Below are 18,675 nucleotides of genomic sequence, written 5' to 3' on the forward strand. Positions count from 1 at the left end.
TGAAAAGGCCCAAATAGTGACCCAATAGGTGAAATTGTCGTGGCATAGTCTCCGAGACTGTGTCAGGTAGTAGTACCGCCCAAATACAGTTTCCAAGAGACTGTCAAGTGGTGGTACAGCCAGACTGGGAGGTGGTACCGCCCAGTGGCAGGGTGCCAAGCGGTGGTACCACTAGATTGGGTGGTAGTACCGTCCGGTGTCAATGCTACAAGCGGTGGTACCGTCAGGATCCGAAAAACTTGGGATGAGATACTTTTAGGCCTTAAGTGCGAATGCACTTAAGGCCTATAAATATCCCTCTCATCCCTGGTTAACATACATAAGAATTGAGAGCAAAAAAGAAGAAAAATATTATTTTAATCTTATGAGAACTCCTGTAAAAGTTCTAAGTATTAGTATAATTTAAGAGAGGAGAAAGTGGGAGTGAAAAGATTATCTCCTAAACCTATAAAAAAAAGAAGAAGGGTGTAAAAGGATAATTGATCTTCGCCCATTGAAGGAAGATTGTTAGTAGATGTCGATGGCCTCGACGGAAGAGGAATCAATGGAGTAGATGTAGGTCACGATGACCGAACCACTATAAAACGGTTTGTATTTCTGTTTTGATGTTTATATTTATTACAAATTACTTTATTTCCTCGTTACTTTTGCTGTACATCCTTCCTACACTTTCAAGTTAATATCTTTCCGAAACGGTTTTTCATCGTATGAAGAATTTTTAAATCAACGTGATTTTTATCCGCTGCACTAATTCACCCCCCTTCTCTTAGTGTCGACTCAATCCTAACAGTCTGGGCAGTATAATCGCTTGACAAAGCCTTGAAGATTGGGCTCTAGTGATACCACCGCCTGACAGGGTAACTACGATAATTAAGGCTAAACAATTATAATGCAAGCAATCCTAGTTGTCCAACACATTAATTGTTCATCCGAACTTCTGGTGAAACTTTCGGCGCACTCCCGACGATCTTTTGGCAATCTTTCGAGGAACTTCCGACAAACTCCCAGCGAGCTTCTGACGCATCATTCGAACCTTCGGCACATCCCTCGATTCTTTCGAGCCGATAGTCGATCTTTAACTCCGGCCCAACATTCAATTTTATTTTAATTTTTTTGCCTTTTCACGATTGTAATTAGTTCTGCATCACTTTTCTCAATATATGGATTAGATCATTAATTTATTAATTAATTTCATCATCAAAATATGAGATTTAACATATTTTACCAATATTTATTTTTTTAAAACTTAGACAAAAACGTCCTCACTCTTTATATTAAATTACATTGAAATATATTTTTCTTTATCAACGTGATTTGGTTTGGTTTGGTTCACCAACTACTCGTTGGTCTTCTCATAGTTTGCTCCTTTTTTATCTTCTCTCACTTCACCTCCCATTTTATCTCTATTTTCTCCCATATCTTCTTCTCCCTACAGTTTACTCAAAAAAGTTATTGAACTTGAATTATAATCATATTACACTCAAATTATACTCATTCATATAATATATAAAAAATATAATAATTTTATATAAAATAATTCTAAATTTATCATAAAATTTAAAAATTAAGCTATTCTAAAAATATATTATTTTTGTATAAATTTATCTAAAATTATCCAAAAAATTATTACACTCTAATTACACACATTCATAGAATATATTAAAAAAATATTAATTTTATATAAAATTATTCTAAATTCATCATAAAACTAAATGTTTAATTTTTATCCTATAAATATATCAATTTTTATATAAAATTATCCTAAATTATTCAATAAAACTAATCATAAGATTTTTTATTTCCTATTTCTTTTATTAACCTACTTATACTTGAAATTGAACTAATTCGATCAACTACCTTATTTTAGAAATAGTACTTTTTTATTTTTAGATAATTTTAGGATGATCAATTATCAAAACTTTGATAATTCTATTAGAATATGATTCTAACAAAACTTGTATTATTTTTCCCTTTATAATAAATTTAAGATAATTTTATATAAAAAAAATAATATATTTTTTTAATAAATTTATAAATAAGTATAATTTGAGTGTAACTTAAGTATAATAGACTTTTTCGATATAGACTATGAGGAGGAGGAGGAGGAGGAGGAGGAGATACTAGAGGAGGGGAGGGGAGGAGGAAGCCAGCGATAGATGATGAGTAACAGGAAAATAGGAGGAGAACAAGGGGAGGAGGCCAATGTGGCGGAGTGGAAGGCGAAGTCGGATGAGGAGAGTATGAAGGGAGAGAATGTGAAGAGTGAGAAGATGGAGTGTGAGGAGGAGGGTTGATTTGAAATAATTTATTAGTCTAAATCGACTTAAAAAAAGTTAAAAATAAAAGAAAAATGAATATTTATGAAAAGGAAAAGCTTCAAGCCATCCCATACAAAAACGAATGGTGAGGACACTGTTTGATAAATTGCCCTAATTACTTTTGTGTGTTGATTCCTCAACACAGTTGGCATTATAACAATTAGAAAACACATTTGTAAGGACAAATACATTATTTTTAAAATGCCAGGATGTGTGTGTAAAATTACCAGATGTATTAGGAATCCCTAACGGGGGAATCGCGCTCTCTGAGCCAACGGGTTCGCGTTTCACAGGGTTGATACTTTCTTTCGGCAACGCTCGAAGAATCCGTTGTTCTTGAGAGGGAAAAAGATGGAGGAGACGCCACCATCACCGACCTCGCTGGTTGTGAGCAGCCCGAGGCGAACGCTGAGCCTACTCAGAGAGAGGAGGCAGAAACATCCCATTCCCGATCCCGACGAGAAGACCGCCGCCTCCGCCGCTGCGGCGTTCGCCGAGGAGCATGGGCCGAAGCCTTCCGAGGTCTACGGTTTCGTCGGCTGCATCACCACCGTCATTGCAGCAGGTGTTTGTCCTCTCACTGCACCCGATTGTCCAAAGTGGATCATTTTGCCTGACAAACAACTTGTGTGTGTTTCGTTGCCTCATTTTCTTGATGTAGTGATCTTTATAGTGTGGGCGTACACTCCTGAGCCGTGGTTGCATTATTTGGGCATCACCTACTATCCTAGTAAGTAAGTGAGTTTTGATTGTATGCTTGTCTTGTTTCTTTAATACGATTTGATTCCTGATCATGAGTCCATACTAATGCTTATAACCTGATTGATGCTTGTAAAAATGCCCCAACGAAATATGTTAGTCAATTATCCCAAGATTGATATTTTGATATTTTGTGGCTTTTTGCCTTCTCGGAAATAGGAAGATATAGTGTATCCTCAGTGATCTATTTATTTTTGTTGTTTCATCAATGTCGGAACTACAATCGAAGGTTGGTGTCACATTCTGTACGAGGGATCGTGATATCGCATCAAGGTGCATTTTGTTCGGATGTACTAAGTATCTTGATGGTTAAGCTTGCAGACAATGATTTTGCTTGCCTAAATGTATTAAAGAAATAAAGCTGTGAGTCATTGAAAATGTCTTTTAGACATTAGAAGCTCGAATCTTTCTTTCGTTAGGGTTTGGTTCCTGCCTTCCTGACAACTTTTTCACACTGATCTATTTATTTTTGTTGTTTCATTGATGTTGGAACTACAATCGGAGGTTGGTGTCACATTCTGTATGAGGGATCATGATATCGCATCAAGGTGCATTTTGTTTGGATGTATTAACATAGGTATCTTGATGGTTAAGCTTGCAGACAATGATTCTGCTTTCCTAAATGTATTAAATAAATAAAGCTGTCAGTATTTTCTAATAAAGCTGTGAGTAATTGAAAATGTCTTTTAGACATTAGAAGCTCAAAACTTTCTTTCATTAGGGTTTGATTCCTGCCTTCCTGACAGATTTTTCACACTGATATATAATAAATCAATATGATTCACTTCTTTCCACATATTGCAGTAAATATAGTTGTATCTTTTTTAAAAAATAGGCAAGGTCTTTCAGTATTAAAATACTATGATTTGGCTCTTTGTCATGCTTGCTTTGCATTTTTTTGGTAATAGATAAAGCAGTACTGATATCTCCTGATCTCATGCTAAATTGCTGATAGAGATGCATTTTTCTGTGGCTTGAAGTTTTGGATTGAAACAGATACTCTTCCTTATGACTCTTTATAGAAATGAGTTTATCATCACAGAGTATACCTTCAGATAGCTTATAAGTTTTTAGTTCTGGGAGGTATCAAAAGTAGCTAAAATTAGCATGTTGGCTTTGAAAGAATTTACATTAATTACGTTAGGTTCGAGTCACACTAAGAGGGGGTGGGGGGGTGAATTAGTGCAGCGGATAAAACCATCGGTTTGAAAATCTTTCGTTCGATTAAAACCGATTTTGGAAAAGATGTTGACTTGAAACACGTTTGGAAGAGTGTGCAGCTAAAGTAATGAGGAAGTATGGTGGTTTGCAATAAATGTAAATAGCAAAGCAGAAATGCAAACCAGATTTTATAGTAGTTCGGCTGTCGTGATCTACATCCACTCCCGATTCCTCTTCTGTCGAGGCCACTGGCATCCACTAACGGTCTTCCTTCAATAGGCAAAGACCAACCACCTTCTTACAACTCTATTCTCCTTTTGCAGGCTTAGGAGAGAACCTTTACACCCTCACAATCTCCTCTCTTAAACTTCACGAACACTTAGAGTTTGAGAGGAGTTCACACAAGATTACAATAGCGTTTTCTTTTATTTTTTGCTCTCAATTGTGTAAGTTAACTAGGGATGAGGGATATTTATAGGCTTTAAGTAGATTCAAACTTGGAGCCTAAAGGTGTCTCATCCTGGGTTTTTCGGGTTCTGGCGATACCACCGCCTGTGTTGGGCGGTACCACCGCCTGCAACACTGACATTGAGCGGTACCACTGCCTAGTCTGGCGGTACCACCGCTTGACACCCTGCCACTAGGCGGTACCATCGCTTGACACAGTCTCGAAGATTGTGTCATGATGGTTCCACCTGTTAGGTCACTGTTTGGGCCTTTTCACTTGGTCCAACACAGCCGAAACTTGGGCTCAATTAGCCTATAATTAAGTTGGCCCAATTCAACCCAATTATATGCTAACTACGAATTTTAAGGCATACACTAAGTTAAATAAGTTCGGTAAGTCTAGGTTTCTTTCGGCGAGCTTCCGGCGAACTTCCGACGATCTCTCGTCAATATTCCAGCGGACTCCTGACAAGCTCCTGGACTTCATGACGATCTTCTTGGTGAGTTTCGACGAGCTTCTTTGGCAAGCTCTTGAACTTTTCGGTCAATTCTGACAGAACTTCCGACGAATGTCCGGACTTCCGACGAACTCTTGAACTCCTAACGAAATTTCGTTCTTGACTCCGGGATTTCATTTTGCTTTATGCCTTGATCGCTATCGTAGTTAATCCTACACACTTAAAACCTACTTCGATCTAGACAATTATTGCAAAGCTTGAATCAAATGTTGTCTAGTATGTCATTGGTTCATGGACGCTTCGTCCGATTCTTCGGCGCATCGTCCTCTTTTGTGGCCTATTGCCTAATTGGCCAGTTGACCTCCATAACTTCGATTTTCTTGGCACAATTTCTGCTCTTCTTGGCCCGATGCCCGAACCTATGGCCCGAAGTCTTCTACCGATACGTCAACCTATCATTCGGCTCGACGTCCAATCTTCTGACATGTTCTACTTCGGCCCAACATGATTCTTCCTGCCAAGGTTCGTCGTACCGTACCATACCGGCGTTTCGACCCGAGCTCGATACGGTACGGTACCATTGTACCGGGCAGTACATCAGGGCGTACCGAGCGATACACCCTGGTGTACTGAACAATTTTATATTTTTTTTTTCATACTGTAGCACTATAGCGGTACTTGGCGATCCACGTACCGGCAACCTGTCGGACCGGTACGTACCGCCCGGTACGAGCGGTACGCTTCGGTATGGCAGACCTTGCTTCCTGCTTTAATTGTCTCTCTCTGATCGAAGCTTTTTGCGTCACTCAAAACGCAGATCAAATCATAAACACTATCAATTGGTTTCATCATCAAAATCCGAGATTTAACAAGCTCCCCTTTTTTATGATGACAACCAATTGATGACGGAGTTAACCTTAACTCCCCCTATCAATATGCCATATCGATAGAACCTTGAATTCAAATCAAAGCAATATTTCATCATGAATATATACAACACATTATATGCATATCATTGCATTGCATGCTTATCATAAGTTTTGCATGCATCATTATAAATATTTCAAATCATCATGATATCAAAATATCAAAGTATATTACATCCTACCATATATGATTCTCATATCATCATATCTTCTCCCCCTTTGTCATCAACAAAAAGGAGAAGTGCAACTATCAAGTTTTAGATATGTAATTTTAAATCATTGCATTATAAAAATAATCTCAAGTTTTATCATCATGCAAGCTAGTAGTTTTCTTTCTTCTCTTTTGAGAAGTGCATGCTAGCAATTTTGCTTCCTTGCAAGTTTTTCTCCTTGCAATTTATAAGCTAGTAAATTTAGCAAGTGTTATATCATATTAGAACATGCAAGCTAGCAAATTTATATCTATTTAGAGAATGCAAGCTAGTAAATTTTACACATATGAAAGTTAGCAAAATTTTACATCTTTTTTACATCTTCTTGAAATGTGTAGCTTAGCAAACATTGCTTCTCTTGAGATTTGCAAGATAGCACTTCTTGCTTCTCTTTTAAGATGAGCAAGCTAGCCGGTTTGCCTCTTTTCGTGATGTGCACGTTAGCAATTCTTTCTCCCCCTTTGTTATTGGCAAAAAGAGGGGAATAACAATACAATAGTGCAATTCATTTCTCTTTACTTCAATCTTCAAATCATGACAAAGATAAATAACAAAGATGATGAATCAAGTTATGAATGTCAAAAGACCATATATTATTTTTGACAAATTTCTTCATTTGTAAATAAAAAGCATGATAGGAAACGATCTTGATTCAAAAATAAGACTCAAGTTATAATTTCAAGAATTCACAAGAAAAATCATAATTCATTTGACAAAAAGATTATCGATTCATGCATTTGAATAAATATTTTTAAACCAACATCACTTCAACTCATCATGCATAATTTTAAAATGTAAAATCATCAAACATGATATAATCATTTATTTTCAAAACATTCATTATTATTTTCAACTCATTCAATTTGTCAAATCAACCAAGTCCCTTTCAAGAGATTCAAAATAAAATGAAGTGATTTATCGATCTCTTGAAATGCTAGTGATTTTCTTTCTCCCCTTTTTCATTGTAAATAAGAAGGAAGAAGAGGGGAATAATACATAACAAAACTCAAGTTAGAAATTATCAAGATGTCAAGTAGCATATCATGATTTATTAGAATAAGTCTCTTTTTTAGTGAATATAAAAAAGAATCGTAGGAGAACAAGATCTCAATTCATGCATATAAAATATTCAATCATCAAAATCATTTTCATAGTCCAAGAGATTCATACAAATAGATTCATCAATCTCTTTTTGAAAACTCAATAAGATAGGGATTGAGAAGTTTTCAAGAAAATTGTATTTCCTTTTTATTTCATACAAGCATGCCTTTATCATTTATGTCAAATCAAAACATGCATCATGTTTAAAATCGAAAAAGCAACTTTCGTTACGGCAAAGATCGATAAGCCATAAATTACAAGAATCATCATGCATAATTTCGAAATATAAACTCATTAAGCATGATCATTATGCATTATTACTTTGGGCATGATACTAAAACATGGTTTTAAGTTTTCAAGGTATAACATGCACAATTTCAAACTATAAACTCATTAAGCATGATATCAAACCTCTTAACATTTTCATTAAAACATCAAGCATAGTTTCATTGAAAATAAGGCATCTTTAATCAAAATCGAAAAGCAATACGGAAATGAACATGATACACACTATTGCTTCTTGAAAACATACATAAGATTAATCTTATTAGGTGTACAAGCATTAGATTTATATTTAACATTTTGTTGTATTTTTATAAAACATACAATTGTCATTATCATTTTTAAAATTACTAGCATTATCCTAATTTTTTATTATTTTTTATTTTATTAATAATTTACATATAATTTTTTCTAAACTAATTTAAAAACAACTCATGAAATGCATCAAGTAATTTCAAAATAAAGCAAAGGGATCTTGATTACCTCGTTGTCGAAAGCCGTTAAAGCGTAGTTTGCCACCTCGCCTTTGTTGGTTTTTTCTTCATCTTCGGATGAACTTGATTCGTCCCAAGCCACCTTGAGTGTTTTCTTCTTTTTTTGTAGCTTCTTCTTTTTAGGTTCATTTTTGGTTTTTGATTCTTGTTTTAAGAATTTTTTAAGCTTTATAGTTAAGAGTTCAAAGTCATCATCACTTGTGCTTTCGCTCGAGTGGTCTTCATTTGTTCTAAGTGTCAAATCCTTCATGTTCTTTCGAAGGTTGTTCTCAAGTTCGTCAAATGTCACATAAATCATTTCATAGGTCATTAAGGACCCAATAAGTTCTTCAATCAGAAAATAGTTCAAGTCCTTTGATTTTTGTATTGTCGTTACTTTCGAATCCTAAATTTTAGAAAGTGATCGTAACAAGTTTAAGATTCGAAAAACTTTTACTAAGAGCTTTTAGACTATTGACGACATCCGTAAAACGGATGTACATGTCTCCAATAGTCTTGTTTGGTTCCATACGAAATAATTCAAAATCACGTATAAAAATATTTATTTTAGAGTCTTTAACTCTACTAGTGCATTCGTGTGTGATTTCAAGTGTGTGCCAAATGTCAAAAGTCGTTTCGTAAGTAGAAACCCGATTGAATTCATTTTTGTCTAAGGCGCAAAATAGAGCATTCATAGCTTTAGCATTTTAAAAAAAAGTCTTCTTCTCCAAATCATTCCAATCGTTCATTGGAAGAGAAGACCTTTGAAATCTGTTTTCGATCATATTCCATAAATTTAAATCAATAGAAAGCAAGAAAACTCTCATTCGAGTTTTCCAATATGTGTAGTTCACCCCATTGAACATAGGAGGACGAATGATAGAAAGTCCCTCTTGAAAGCCAAAAAGAGTCATTTCTCTTGGGTGTTAAATCAAATGAGAAAAAACATGGCTCTGATACCAATTGTTAGGTTCGAGTCGCACTAAGAGGGGGGGGGGATTAGTGCAGCAGATAAAAACGTCGGTTTGAAAATCGTTCATTCGATTAAAACCGATTTCGGAAAAGATGTTAACTTGAAACACGTTCGTGAGAGTGTGCAGCTAAAGTAATAAGGAAGTATGACAGTTTCAATAAATGTAAATAGCAAAGCAGAAATGTAAATCAGATTTTAAAGTGGTTTGGTCGTCGTGACCTACATTCACTCTCGATTCCTCTTCCGTCGAAGCCACCGGCATCCACTAACAGTCTTCCTTCAATAGGCGAAGACCAACCACCTTCTTACAACTTTATTCTCCTTTTGCAAGCTCAGGAGAGAACCTTTACACCCCCACAACCTCCTCTCTTAAACTTCATGAACACTTAGAGTTTAAGAGGAGTTCACACAAGATTACAACAGCGTTTTTTTTTCTTTTTTGCTCTCAGTTGTATAAGTTAACCAAGGATGAGAGGAGTATTTATAGGCCTCAAGTGGATTCAAACTTGAAGCTTAAAAGTGTCACATCCCGGGTTTTCCGGGTCCTGGCGGTACCACCGCCTGCAGCACTGACACTGGGCAGTACCACTGCCTGACACCCTACCACTGGGCGGTACCACCGCTTGACAGTCTCTCGGAGACTATGTTTGGGCAGTACCACCGCCTGACATAGTCTCGGAGATTGTGCCACAACGGTTACACCTATTGGGTCACTGTTTGGGTCTTTTTCACTTGGCCTAACACAGCTCAAACTTGGGCCCAATTGGCCCCTAATTGAGTTGGCCCAATTCAACCCAATTATGTGCTAACTACGAATTTTAAGGCATACACTAAGCTAAATAAGTCCGATAAGTCTAGGTTTCTTTCGGCGAGCTTCCGGCAAACTTTCGATGATCTCTCGGCAATGTTCCAGCGGACTCCCGGCAAGCTCTTGGACTTCACGACGATCTTCTTGGCGAGTTCCGACGAGCTTCTTTGGCAAGCTCTTGGACTTTTCAGTCAGTTCTAGCAGAACTTCCGACGAATGTTCGGACTTCCGACAAACTCTCGAACTCCCGACGAAATCTCGTTCTTGACTCCGGGACTTCATTTTGTTTTATTCCTTGATCGTTATCGTAATTAATCCTGCACATTTAAAACCTACTTCGATCTAGACAATTATTACAAAGCTTGAATCAAATGTTGTCCGACATGTCATTGGTTCATCGACACTTCGTCTGAATTTTCGGCGCATCATCCTCTCTTGCGACCTATTGCCCAATCGGCCAGTTGACCTCCACAACACCGATTTCCTTGGCGCAATTTCCGCTCTTCTTGGCCCGATGCCCGAACCCATGACCCGAAGCCTTCTGCCGATACGTCCGATCCTCCGACTCGACGTCTAATCTTCTGACATGTTATACTCCGGCCCAACATAATTCTTCCTGCTTTAATTGTCTCTTCCTGATCGAAGCTTCCTGCATCACTCAAAATGCAGATCAAATCATAAACATTATGAATTGGTTTCATTATCAAAATCCAAGATTCAACAAATTGTAGTCATATTGGTATTTTGTTTTCGTTTCTACAGCCCTAATGGTAAAGATGATAATATTTCAGATCTCATCATTAAATATTTAGCTTTCAATATTCTCTAGATAATGTGAACATGTAGAAACTGAACTTTCTAACTTTCTTAAATTGAAACCTCAAAGGATGCATCAAAAGGTCCTAAAGAAGTGCATAAGTTATAGAGGTTACTTAAAATTTCCCCTTTTCTTTCAATTATTTCTCTAGCTTGTTCTTGAAAATTTGTTGCCTTTTTAAGTATAGTAATATACTTTTCCCCCAAGTGATGAGTGTAGAAAGAAATACTTGTTGATATTTCGATTAAGAGAGCCTTACCGAATTTTTAGGGGTACAAATTTGATGAATTAAGAAACTAAATCATACAAAATCAGGAAACTAATTTCATGAAAAAATAGGAAACTAATATTTACTGAATCGGGAAGATAATCTCCTTGAAATCAGGAAAATAATTTTTTCAAAATCAGGAAAGTAATTTCCTCACAAAAGAGGAAATAATCTCCACATGTCAACAAGGAGGACTGCCAAACTGACAAGACCAAGATTTATCTTGCACAAGCAACAAGCAAAAAGAAAGAAAGTGTTCATGATCATTTATACCCTTTGACTCAACTTGAACTCATGGAGGATTTTTTGTTACTTTCTCATTGATATTTAGCATAGAATGGTCTCATCTGGTATAAGGATCAACTTTGATCTAATTGGAGCCACTATGTAAATAAATTATTGTCATTCTTGAGGGATTCTATTTGATTATGTAGACTTGTAATATATACGTGAGGTGGCTTAATTAGTTTGCCAAATTATCATGACATGTAATTGAAGTTAATTACGTCCAGCATAAGGTCTAAGTAAATTTTGAGCTTGGTGTAACCCACGGTCATGTTTTTATTATTCTAATTAACTGTACTATCTTGTTATTATTAATTATAAATGACAGTAAGTATGGGTCGATGAAATAACTTATAGGGGCGTGTTTGTTCACTAGATGCTTTACTTGTCAGAGGATCTGTTTCTACTGTAGTTGTGACCAGATACTATTCCAGAAATTCATTTCTCTGATCAAATAATGAATATATGATGATGTAAATAAACCATAATATGCTTGAACTCTGAGGAGAGGCTTATCTTTTCAGTTAGTCTACCATGCTAGCCATTTTTCATTTGTATGTAATAGTCATGTTAGTATTGAGATGTACTCTTGATGATGGAGGTTGATGCCAGTTTGTTTAATTGAATTTACAATCAGGTACTGGGCAATAGCAATTCCATCTTTTCTTATTGTAACAGTGGTCTTGGCGATGGTTTCTTACCTTGGTTTAAACTTCATGGTGACTCCTCCTCCAACTTCGTTTAACATAATGTTTGGTAAGTGTCTTGCTTCGTTAACGGTAGTCTATGTTACCAATTTCATTTGATTAATAACTCGAGTCTATATGATTTTTTCTGTTCTTGTTCAGGTCACTCATGCAACGTTTTTTCTAGTCTTGAATATCTAATTCTTATTGGGCAGGCATATTCTTGGTAGAAATATCAGTGTTAAATAAAACTCTATATATATTTCTTCTGGTTGATGTAAGATTGGAAATAATTCATTTGGACCCTATTTCTTGTATAGAAAAGGTTTACATAATTTAATTTTCCTGAATAATTGATGGCAGAACCTGAAAACTGTTAACTTTAACCAAGATTTATATAATCTTCATGCCGTATGTGAACTTTGGAATTTACATATTAGTTATCTGGCTTTTGCATACATGAAAAGTACATTTCTTGTGAACTCTTATTAGTGCATTTTGGTTTACAGATGAATATAGCAGAGAACGCTCTACAGCAACATCTTTGGGCGGAGAGGAACGACCTATCGAGCCTATTTCTGATATCGGTGTAGAACAGATAAATAATATTATGTTTGGATGAAAATCGAAGCATACACACAAGACGAAAAGAAGGGAACTGTCAGGCACCAACTCGAATTGAGCAACTTGTCTGCATCAAAATGGTGGTTAAATTGATTGCCATCTCCATGTGTGAAAGAGAAAGCTGATGCTGACTACATAATACGATCTACCTTTTCTTTTGTTTCCTCTGAAGGATTTCAACTTCATATTGGAAATTTTGGAGTGAAAAGGTACCATCTGTGAGTTGATATTTCATTCAACCAAAAGCAGGCATGGCTTGCTTCTTGTTTGACCTGCGAATGTGAACTTAATGAAAATGCTCGAGTTTGGTTCTTGTTTGACCTGTGAATGGGAACTTAATGTCAATTTCATTTCTCAAGCATATGGATGGATGTCTTAAAAATTCTAGATGTAAAATCTCTAGTATTTTCCCGTCTCCATGGTTCAAGTTTCCAATTAATAGAGTAGTATTTCATCGAGGAAGACAAGGTTATTATAGCTTGATCTTGTATCAATGGGAGGTTTAAGCATTTCCTGGTGTCCACCGAAAACATTATCATAAGAAACCCAAGTAATTCTCAAATTTATCTCTCTGAACTGAACAAATACACTGAATCTTATTGAGCAATAATTCTGTTTATTCTAATTTAGTAAAAATAGTTGGGAAGAACAATAAAAACCTCGTGACCACTGTCTCAATGTTACAAATCTATCATAAGCATCTTTCTACTACTACACTTGTATTCCAGAGTCATATATGTCTCCTGCAGTCCAGTTCTGAGGTATGTTATTGGGAGGCACCACCCATGTCTCATCTCCATCATCGCCTCCACTCAACAGCATCCTCACAGAGAGAGGCCCTCTCGGTGGAGATGCTACCGCCCACACTGCTCCGTGGCTCCTCTCCAACAACTTACAGGTTAAGTTCTCGGTCTGCAGTAGTAAATCCAAAGTCAATAGGTAAATCATTAAGTATCTAACAAAGCCATCAGGCTGTAGTACCTCACACAGCTGAACAGCAGTAATATCCTTGTTCCCTTGCTGATACCATATCTGGAAGGCAAAGTAGTAGAGGTTGCTGCTCTGGTCAATCTTGAAGGTGATGTTCTTGTTTGGATAGCTGCATGATACCCTGAGGTGCCAGTCACAGCATGAACATGACGAGTGTCTTCATGTTCTTCACACTATCTGACTATATATCATGCTGCCGTAGTACTGAAATCAGCTGAAGATGAACACGCACCTGCGGTATTCGATGCCGACCGCACCGAGAGATAGAAGGGAAGCACCTGCATCAGCATTCTGACCCATGCGAGCGAAGGCGTGCTGGCTGAGAATGAAGTCGGTGTTGCCACTTGCTCCCGAGTCCGTGATGACGATCGTGACGCCGTCGGTCGAGCAGTACTTGGTATCCGTGCATCGCACCTGACGAGGTACTGCAAGTGAGTGACGTGACAAGCGAAGCAATGGCGGAAGAAGAAGAAGAAGAAGAAGAAGACCTGATAGCATGCACCGCAACCCACGCCATTCCTGTACAGGTTCGACGCTGCCGAGACGTCCCCGCCGTTGAGCGTCGCTCCGAACGTGCCATACTCGCATGCACCAGCTGAAGGTTTCATGGACAAAAGGTAAGGGGAGAGCAAAACAAGGTTTCATGTTTCATGCATGTGTCCGCAACTTACTCTCTGTCCCTTCTTTGTCAGAGTTAGGGTAGTAAGCTGCACTTGAATGGGTAAAGCAGCCACTGCAGGTATCCCCCTTGGCCTTAGACTGGCAGAGAAGCAAAGGTAAGAGGAGAAGCAGAAGTTTGTGAGCGGAGAGAGCCATTGGATGAAGAGGAAGCAAGAAGAAGAGATGGTGGGCAAGGGGAGCTCACGTTGGAGTATTTATAGTGGGCATGGCAGACACCAATCTGGATTGGAACAACTTTAGGTGTTGACATTCTTTGAGATTTGGAATGCTTCCCATCATTGACATTGCAATCACCAACTAGGATCTAATAATGCCAAGTATCATGAAATGCAAAACAACTCACTGGTTAACCTTGAAAACATAACTTCGACAGGAAGATTCATGGCACAGAGTGAGTCGGGAGAAGAAGAGGCTGCACTGAGATGGAAGTCCAGGGTGGTGGCTTTACCAGAGCATGATGGTTGAAGAAGGCTTAGTGCTCTTGTACCAACTGCAGGTTGAACAATATCCATCCTGATAGAAGAAGAAGAGTTGGTAGATTGACTTTAGGAATTCTGCATCTCCCACAACCCAAATCTTCACGGCATCCCCACTAGTGCTTGAGATTACCTGGAAACTCTGAGTCCGCTGCCGTCGAGGAAACCAAGAGGAAGTGCACTTGGAAGTCTGTGTCATCACATGACATTTGCATTCTTCCTTTCTATCTCGATCGCAAGTTGCATGGAGTAGGTGAGTGCCACCTAATGGTAAATGGTCCCTCTGCTCATGTAGCCATCCTTGATCTACTGTGCACACAGACCATTAATGCTTTCAAATCAAATGTCCAAGTTACCATACGTTCAATATAGTTAGGCAAGCATACACCAAGGCTGTGGGGTTGCAGTGGAGGCCACAGGAGTTGGATGAAGACCGTGAGTCATGTCATCACATCAACTATGACATTAAGATAGCATGATAAGGTTTACGATCCATCTCCGCCACAGAAGCTTGAGACATCAGACTTGCCATCTTTAGGATCTGTCATCTACAAGCAGGCACTGAAGCCATCTTCTCATCTGTACGACTTTTGATGTTAACGAGACTATTAATTTAATAATAATAATAATAATAATAATAATAATAATAATAATAATAATAATAGATCTGTGATTCAAAATTTCCTTCATCGGGATATTTATTACACCTGAAAAGAGGAATGAGAAACGAGAATTTGATCCCCCAACTCCACATGCATACTAAGTGTAGGAGAGCGAAGAATTGGAAACCATGGCACAGAAACTATCTATAACTCAAATAAAATTCTAGAAAGAGAAGAGGAGAGAGCTAAACAAAAATAAAGTACGATTCCCCATAATAATAAGTGCAAGTTCACCACTGCTGCTTCTTTGGAGGGAATCACAAAACAGTAGCACATTATCATACAATTGTACACAAACAAAAGCAACAACGCAAGAAAAGCCATGAGAAGTCATACAAGGAAAGGCGAGGCTGAAGATTCTGCTGCTCTGTCCTCCCAAAAAGCCAGTGAATTGTCACGAGTAGTACTGTTGCATGCTATCCCTCAGAACAGCATCTGCTTGACAAAACATAGTGGAAGCCCTCCTCGAACAGCCTATGCATTTCTTGTTGTAGAATTGCTTCATTAGGGTGATTGATGAAGCCCATAAGAAAGACTAATTATCAGTTGGGCTCATATTAAATATTGGTTTCTGGTTAAGATCACTACATTTATGAGATCTTCACTAGTATAAGCACACATGATTCAATTAGGTGAACACACTCGGTTCTTTCAAATTATATGTTTCTTGTGTTCTTTGTAATGGTAAGTGGGTAACACATATTAGATGTTGGGATTTAGGATTTTGTTATTATTATTGCTGTGTGGATAACACACATTAGATGGAATACATCTTCGCAAGTGAACTTTTATCTCCTCAGGCGTGTAGATGTAAACTTGTGAAGTCTACTAAAATTGGTAGATTATGAGCTAACCTATTAGATTGATAGGGATGTGTTTAAAACTGATTACATAAAATTTGATAGATATGATATGATATAAGCTTAGATGGATATGATATAAGCTCATTAGCATTAGATAAAATTTGGATGTTGATGAAATTGTTAACTTCAATTGTCTACTCGGTTAAGGCAATAGAATTATGAACTTTGATATTATTAAGTACTTTGTCATTCATCCTAACAAATATCAACTGAGTGAATAGGAAAAATATTAATAATAGACTTTATGAGAGTAGTCTCACTAGCCTATGAAATAAATGGATTTCTCTCTCTCTCTCTCTCTCTTTTTTTTTTTTTTTTGTAGCTTTATTATCAACCATGCATTGAAATCTATAGACAGTCTACCCAAAGACAGTTCATGACCAAGTCCACTCCTTAGTTTCGAGACTATTTAGATATATTATCTGAAGGATGGATCATCATATCAGGATTTTTGGGTTTCATATATGAAAAATAAAACTCTGATGCGTTTAGAATTAAACGAGGAGATTTCTTTCTGTCCACCATATTCATGCTGAAAAGACTTCCAATCATTTGATATTATTTTTTTTAATTTAATTTTTATTAGCGTGAAACATGAAAAAAAATAACTAAGGAAAGAAAAAAGATAAAAAGAGGACAAATAACAAGGAGGGAGAAGGGAAAGTAAGCTCTATAGTCTACGTCTTGAGAGGGTGAACTAAAGAAAAGGTTCAGTTACCTATCACCATTTCCTCTTGGCTTAGCATTATCTTTGGTGCGAAGAAGCTTCATAATCTAAGAAGAAGCAAATTAAATATGACTATTTAAAAAAATATAATAAAGGTGTATGTAACAATTCTGATATAAAGACCCCTAAGAAAATATAGTCATAGAAACTTAACTTATAGAATCAAGTCAAAGCAGCACGAGATTGAAAAGTGGATGCCAACTAGATATTTCATGTTAATATCTCATCTAAAAGTAATATTCCTCCGTTCGAGAATTTAATATTCTTTAACTGACAATTGCTATGAAATAAAAACTAGATAAAGAGTTTCTATATGTATATTTTCATTTCAAACTCATTGAAGGAATATTTTGTTGAACTGATAGCTCATGAATTCAGCCCATAGTGGGCTTTAACAGCTCACGGTTCATCCCTTTTTTACTTAACCCTAGATCAAATTAGGAAGGTGTGATGGTTACGATTTTTGGGAGAGAGAAATTATAGCAACGAGGTAGATTTTACTACAGCTATGTCATTCCAAAAATTAGGAGAAAAATATAGAAAAATAAGAGAAGGAAAGGGAAGAAGATAACGTAGAGAGGCTATTCTCAATCATCCAAGCAGTATTGATCAGATCTACAGTAGATTCTTGCTCTAATTACTTGAGGAGAATGACGTAATCCTTATATGTCATTTATTCTCTTGTGATTGTTGCTAGGGTTTTGGGCAAAATACTAAGATTTATATGTTCATTATCTCTAGTTTGCCTCGTGATTTTTACCGTTCACGTTGGAGGGGTTTTCCATGTAAATCTTGATGTTATATTTAATTATGATTCTATTTAATTTCGCTACGTGTTATGGCATGTTAATATTTGTTCATATACAGAAGTTTAAGGATTTTGTTTGACAAACCTTCAACGTATAAAAATGGGATACACAAATATTTTTTTATGGAATTCAAGAAAAATTCTCTTGATCAAGTAGTAATTATTGAATTACAACCCCTTAAGGATAACTTATTTCTCTCTTGAAAGACTTGTTATTGAGATCTATTGTAAAAGGTTTTAGGTATGTCACTTGGGCTCTCTCTCTCTCTCTCTCTCTCTCTCTCTCTACATATCCCTAGTGTAATTTTGGAGTAAATCTAGCTAAACTAGACTAGACTTGTTATAGCTCGAACATTGGACCAAATATGCTCCGAATCTCTTTAGGTATAGATCAATTTTAATCAAGATTAATCATATACACAACATGGAGTCTTCTAATTTGAACTTAGTTATTAACATTATTATTATGCTGCTGTTGCTGAAGGTGATGGAAGAAAGGGCTTCCGGAAGGTAGCTGGTCAGTGCAGACGCATCAATGGATGTGAGATATGCACACACAAGAAAAACAAAAAAGAAAAAGAGTCCCACAACCAACATAAGTGTGAAGCCTGCCGTCGACTAATACGACATTGGCGTTGGAATCATGCAAACGCATTGCACGGAAGTCTCCCTCTTCTCCCTCGGTCGGTCGGTCGGTCGTCGAAGTAAGTCTGTGACAGTACGTGCCGTTACTGACGAACCACAAGAGATGAAGTTATTGTGAAAGCTATCGTCTGCCTTGTAGACTACTCTCGAGATATTTTAATTTCATCGTGACTTAGTCGAAGAACTCCAGAGCCGATGGAATTACGTTGGTAAAGGACCAGAGCT

At 37.0% G+C, this 18,675-nt stretch overlaps 2 protein-coding genes across 3 annotated transcripts; one reads left to right on the forward strand and one right to left on the reverse strand.

The window, feature by feature from the left end:
- The first annotated feature begins 2,573 nt into the window (after nt 1–2,573).
- On the forward strand, nt 2,574–12,911 carry LOC103973165 (phosphatidylinositol N-acetylglucosaminyltransferase subunit P). Of its 2 annotated transcripts, none has more exons than XM_009387659.3 (4): nt 2,574–2,883; nt 2,980–3,052; nt 11,926–12,044; nt 12,484–12,911. In XM_009387659.3, exons 1-4 carry the CDS (start codon nt 2,670–2,672, stop codon nt 12,594–12,596), a joined length of 519 nt encoding a protein of 172 aa, XP_009385934.2. In that variant the 5' UTR covers nt 2,574–2,669; the 3' UTR covers nt 12,597–12,911. The 2 variants fall into 2 exon arrangements, with proteins under 2 accessions (XP_009385934.2, XP_065007522.1); XM_065151450.1 differs by having other exon boundaries at nt 2,980–3,048; nt 11,967–12,044.
- A 225-nt stretch (nt 12,912–13,136) lies between these two features.
- On the reverse strand, nt 13,137–14,435 carry LOC135637828 (expansin-like B1). The gene is made up of 5 exons (XM_065150645.1): nt 14,260–14,435; nt 14,077–14,183; nt 13,821–14,002; nt 13,580–13,709; nt 13,137–13,510 (listed from the first exon to the last, which is right to left on the reverse strand). The coding sequence occupies exons 1-5, from the start codon at nt 14,402–14,404 to the stop codon at nt 13,310–13,312; spliced, it is 765 nt and encodes a 254-aa protein (XP_065006717.1). The 5' UTR covers nt 14,405–14,435; the 3' UTR covers nt 13,137–13,309.
- Between the last annotated feature and the right edge of the window lie 4,240 nt (nt 14,436–18,675).

Source organism: Musa acuminata, chromosome BXJ3-5, assembly GCF_036884655.1.
Source record: "Musa acuminata AAA Group cultivar baxijiao chromosome BXJ3-5, Cavendish_Baxijiao_AAA, whole genome shotgun sequence".
NCBI classification, from domain to species: domain Eukaryota; kingdom Viridiplantae; phylum Streptophyta; class Magnoliopsida; order Zingiberales; family Musaceae; genus Musa; species Musa acuminata.

Coding starts and splice junctions, on each gene's coding strand:
- LOC103973165 (XM_009387659.3), top strand. CDS start 2,670: ATGGAGGAGACGCCACCATCACCGACCTCGCTGGTTGTGAGCAGCCCG. Junction 2,884..2,979: donor CACCACCGTCATTGCAGCAG/GTGTTTGTCCTC, acceptor TTCTTGATGTAG/TGATCTTTATAGTGTGGGCG. Junction 12,045..12,483: donor TTCGTTTAACATAATGTTTG/GTAAGTGTCTTG, acceptor TTTGGTTTACAG/ATGAATATAGCAGAGAACGC.
- LOC135637828 (XM_065150645.1), bottom strand. CDS start 14,404: ATGGCTCTCTCCGCTCACAAACTTCTGCTTCTCCTCTTACCTTTGCTT. Junction 14,003..14,076: donor GTTGCGGTGCATGCTATCAG/GTCTTCTTCTTC, acceptor GTACCTCGTCAG/GTGCGATGCACGGATACCAA. Junction 13,710..13,820: donor GTCGGCATCGAATACCGCAG/GTGCGTGTTCAT, acceptor CTGGCACCTCAG/GGTATCATGCAGCTATCCAA.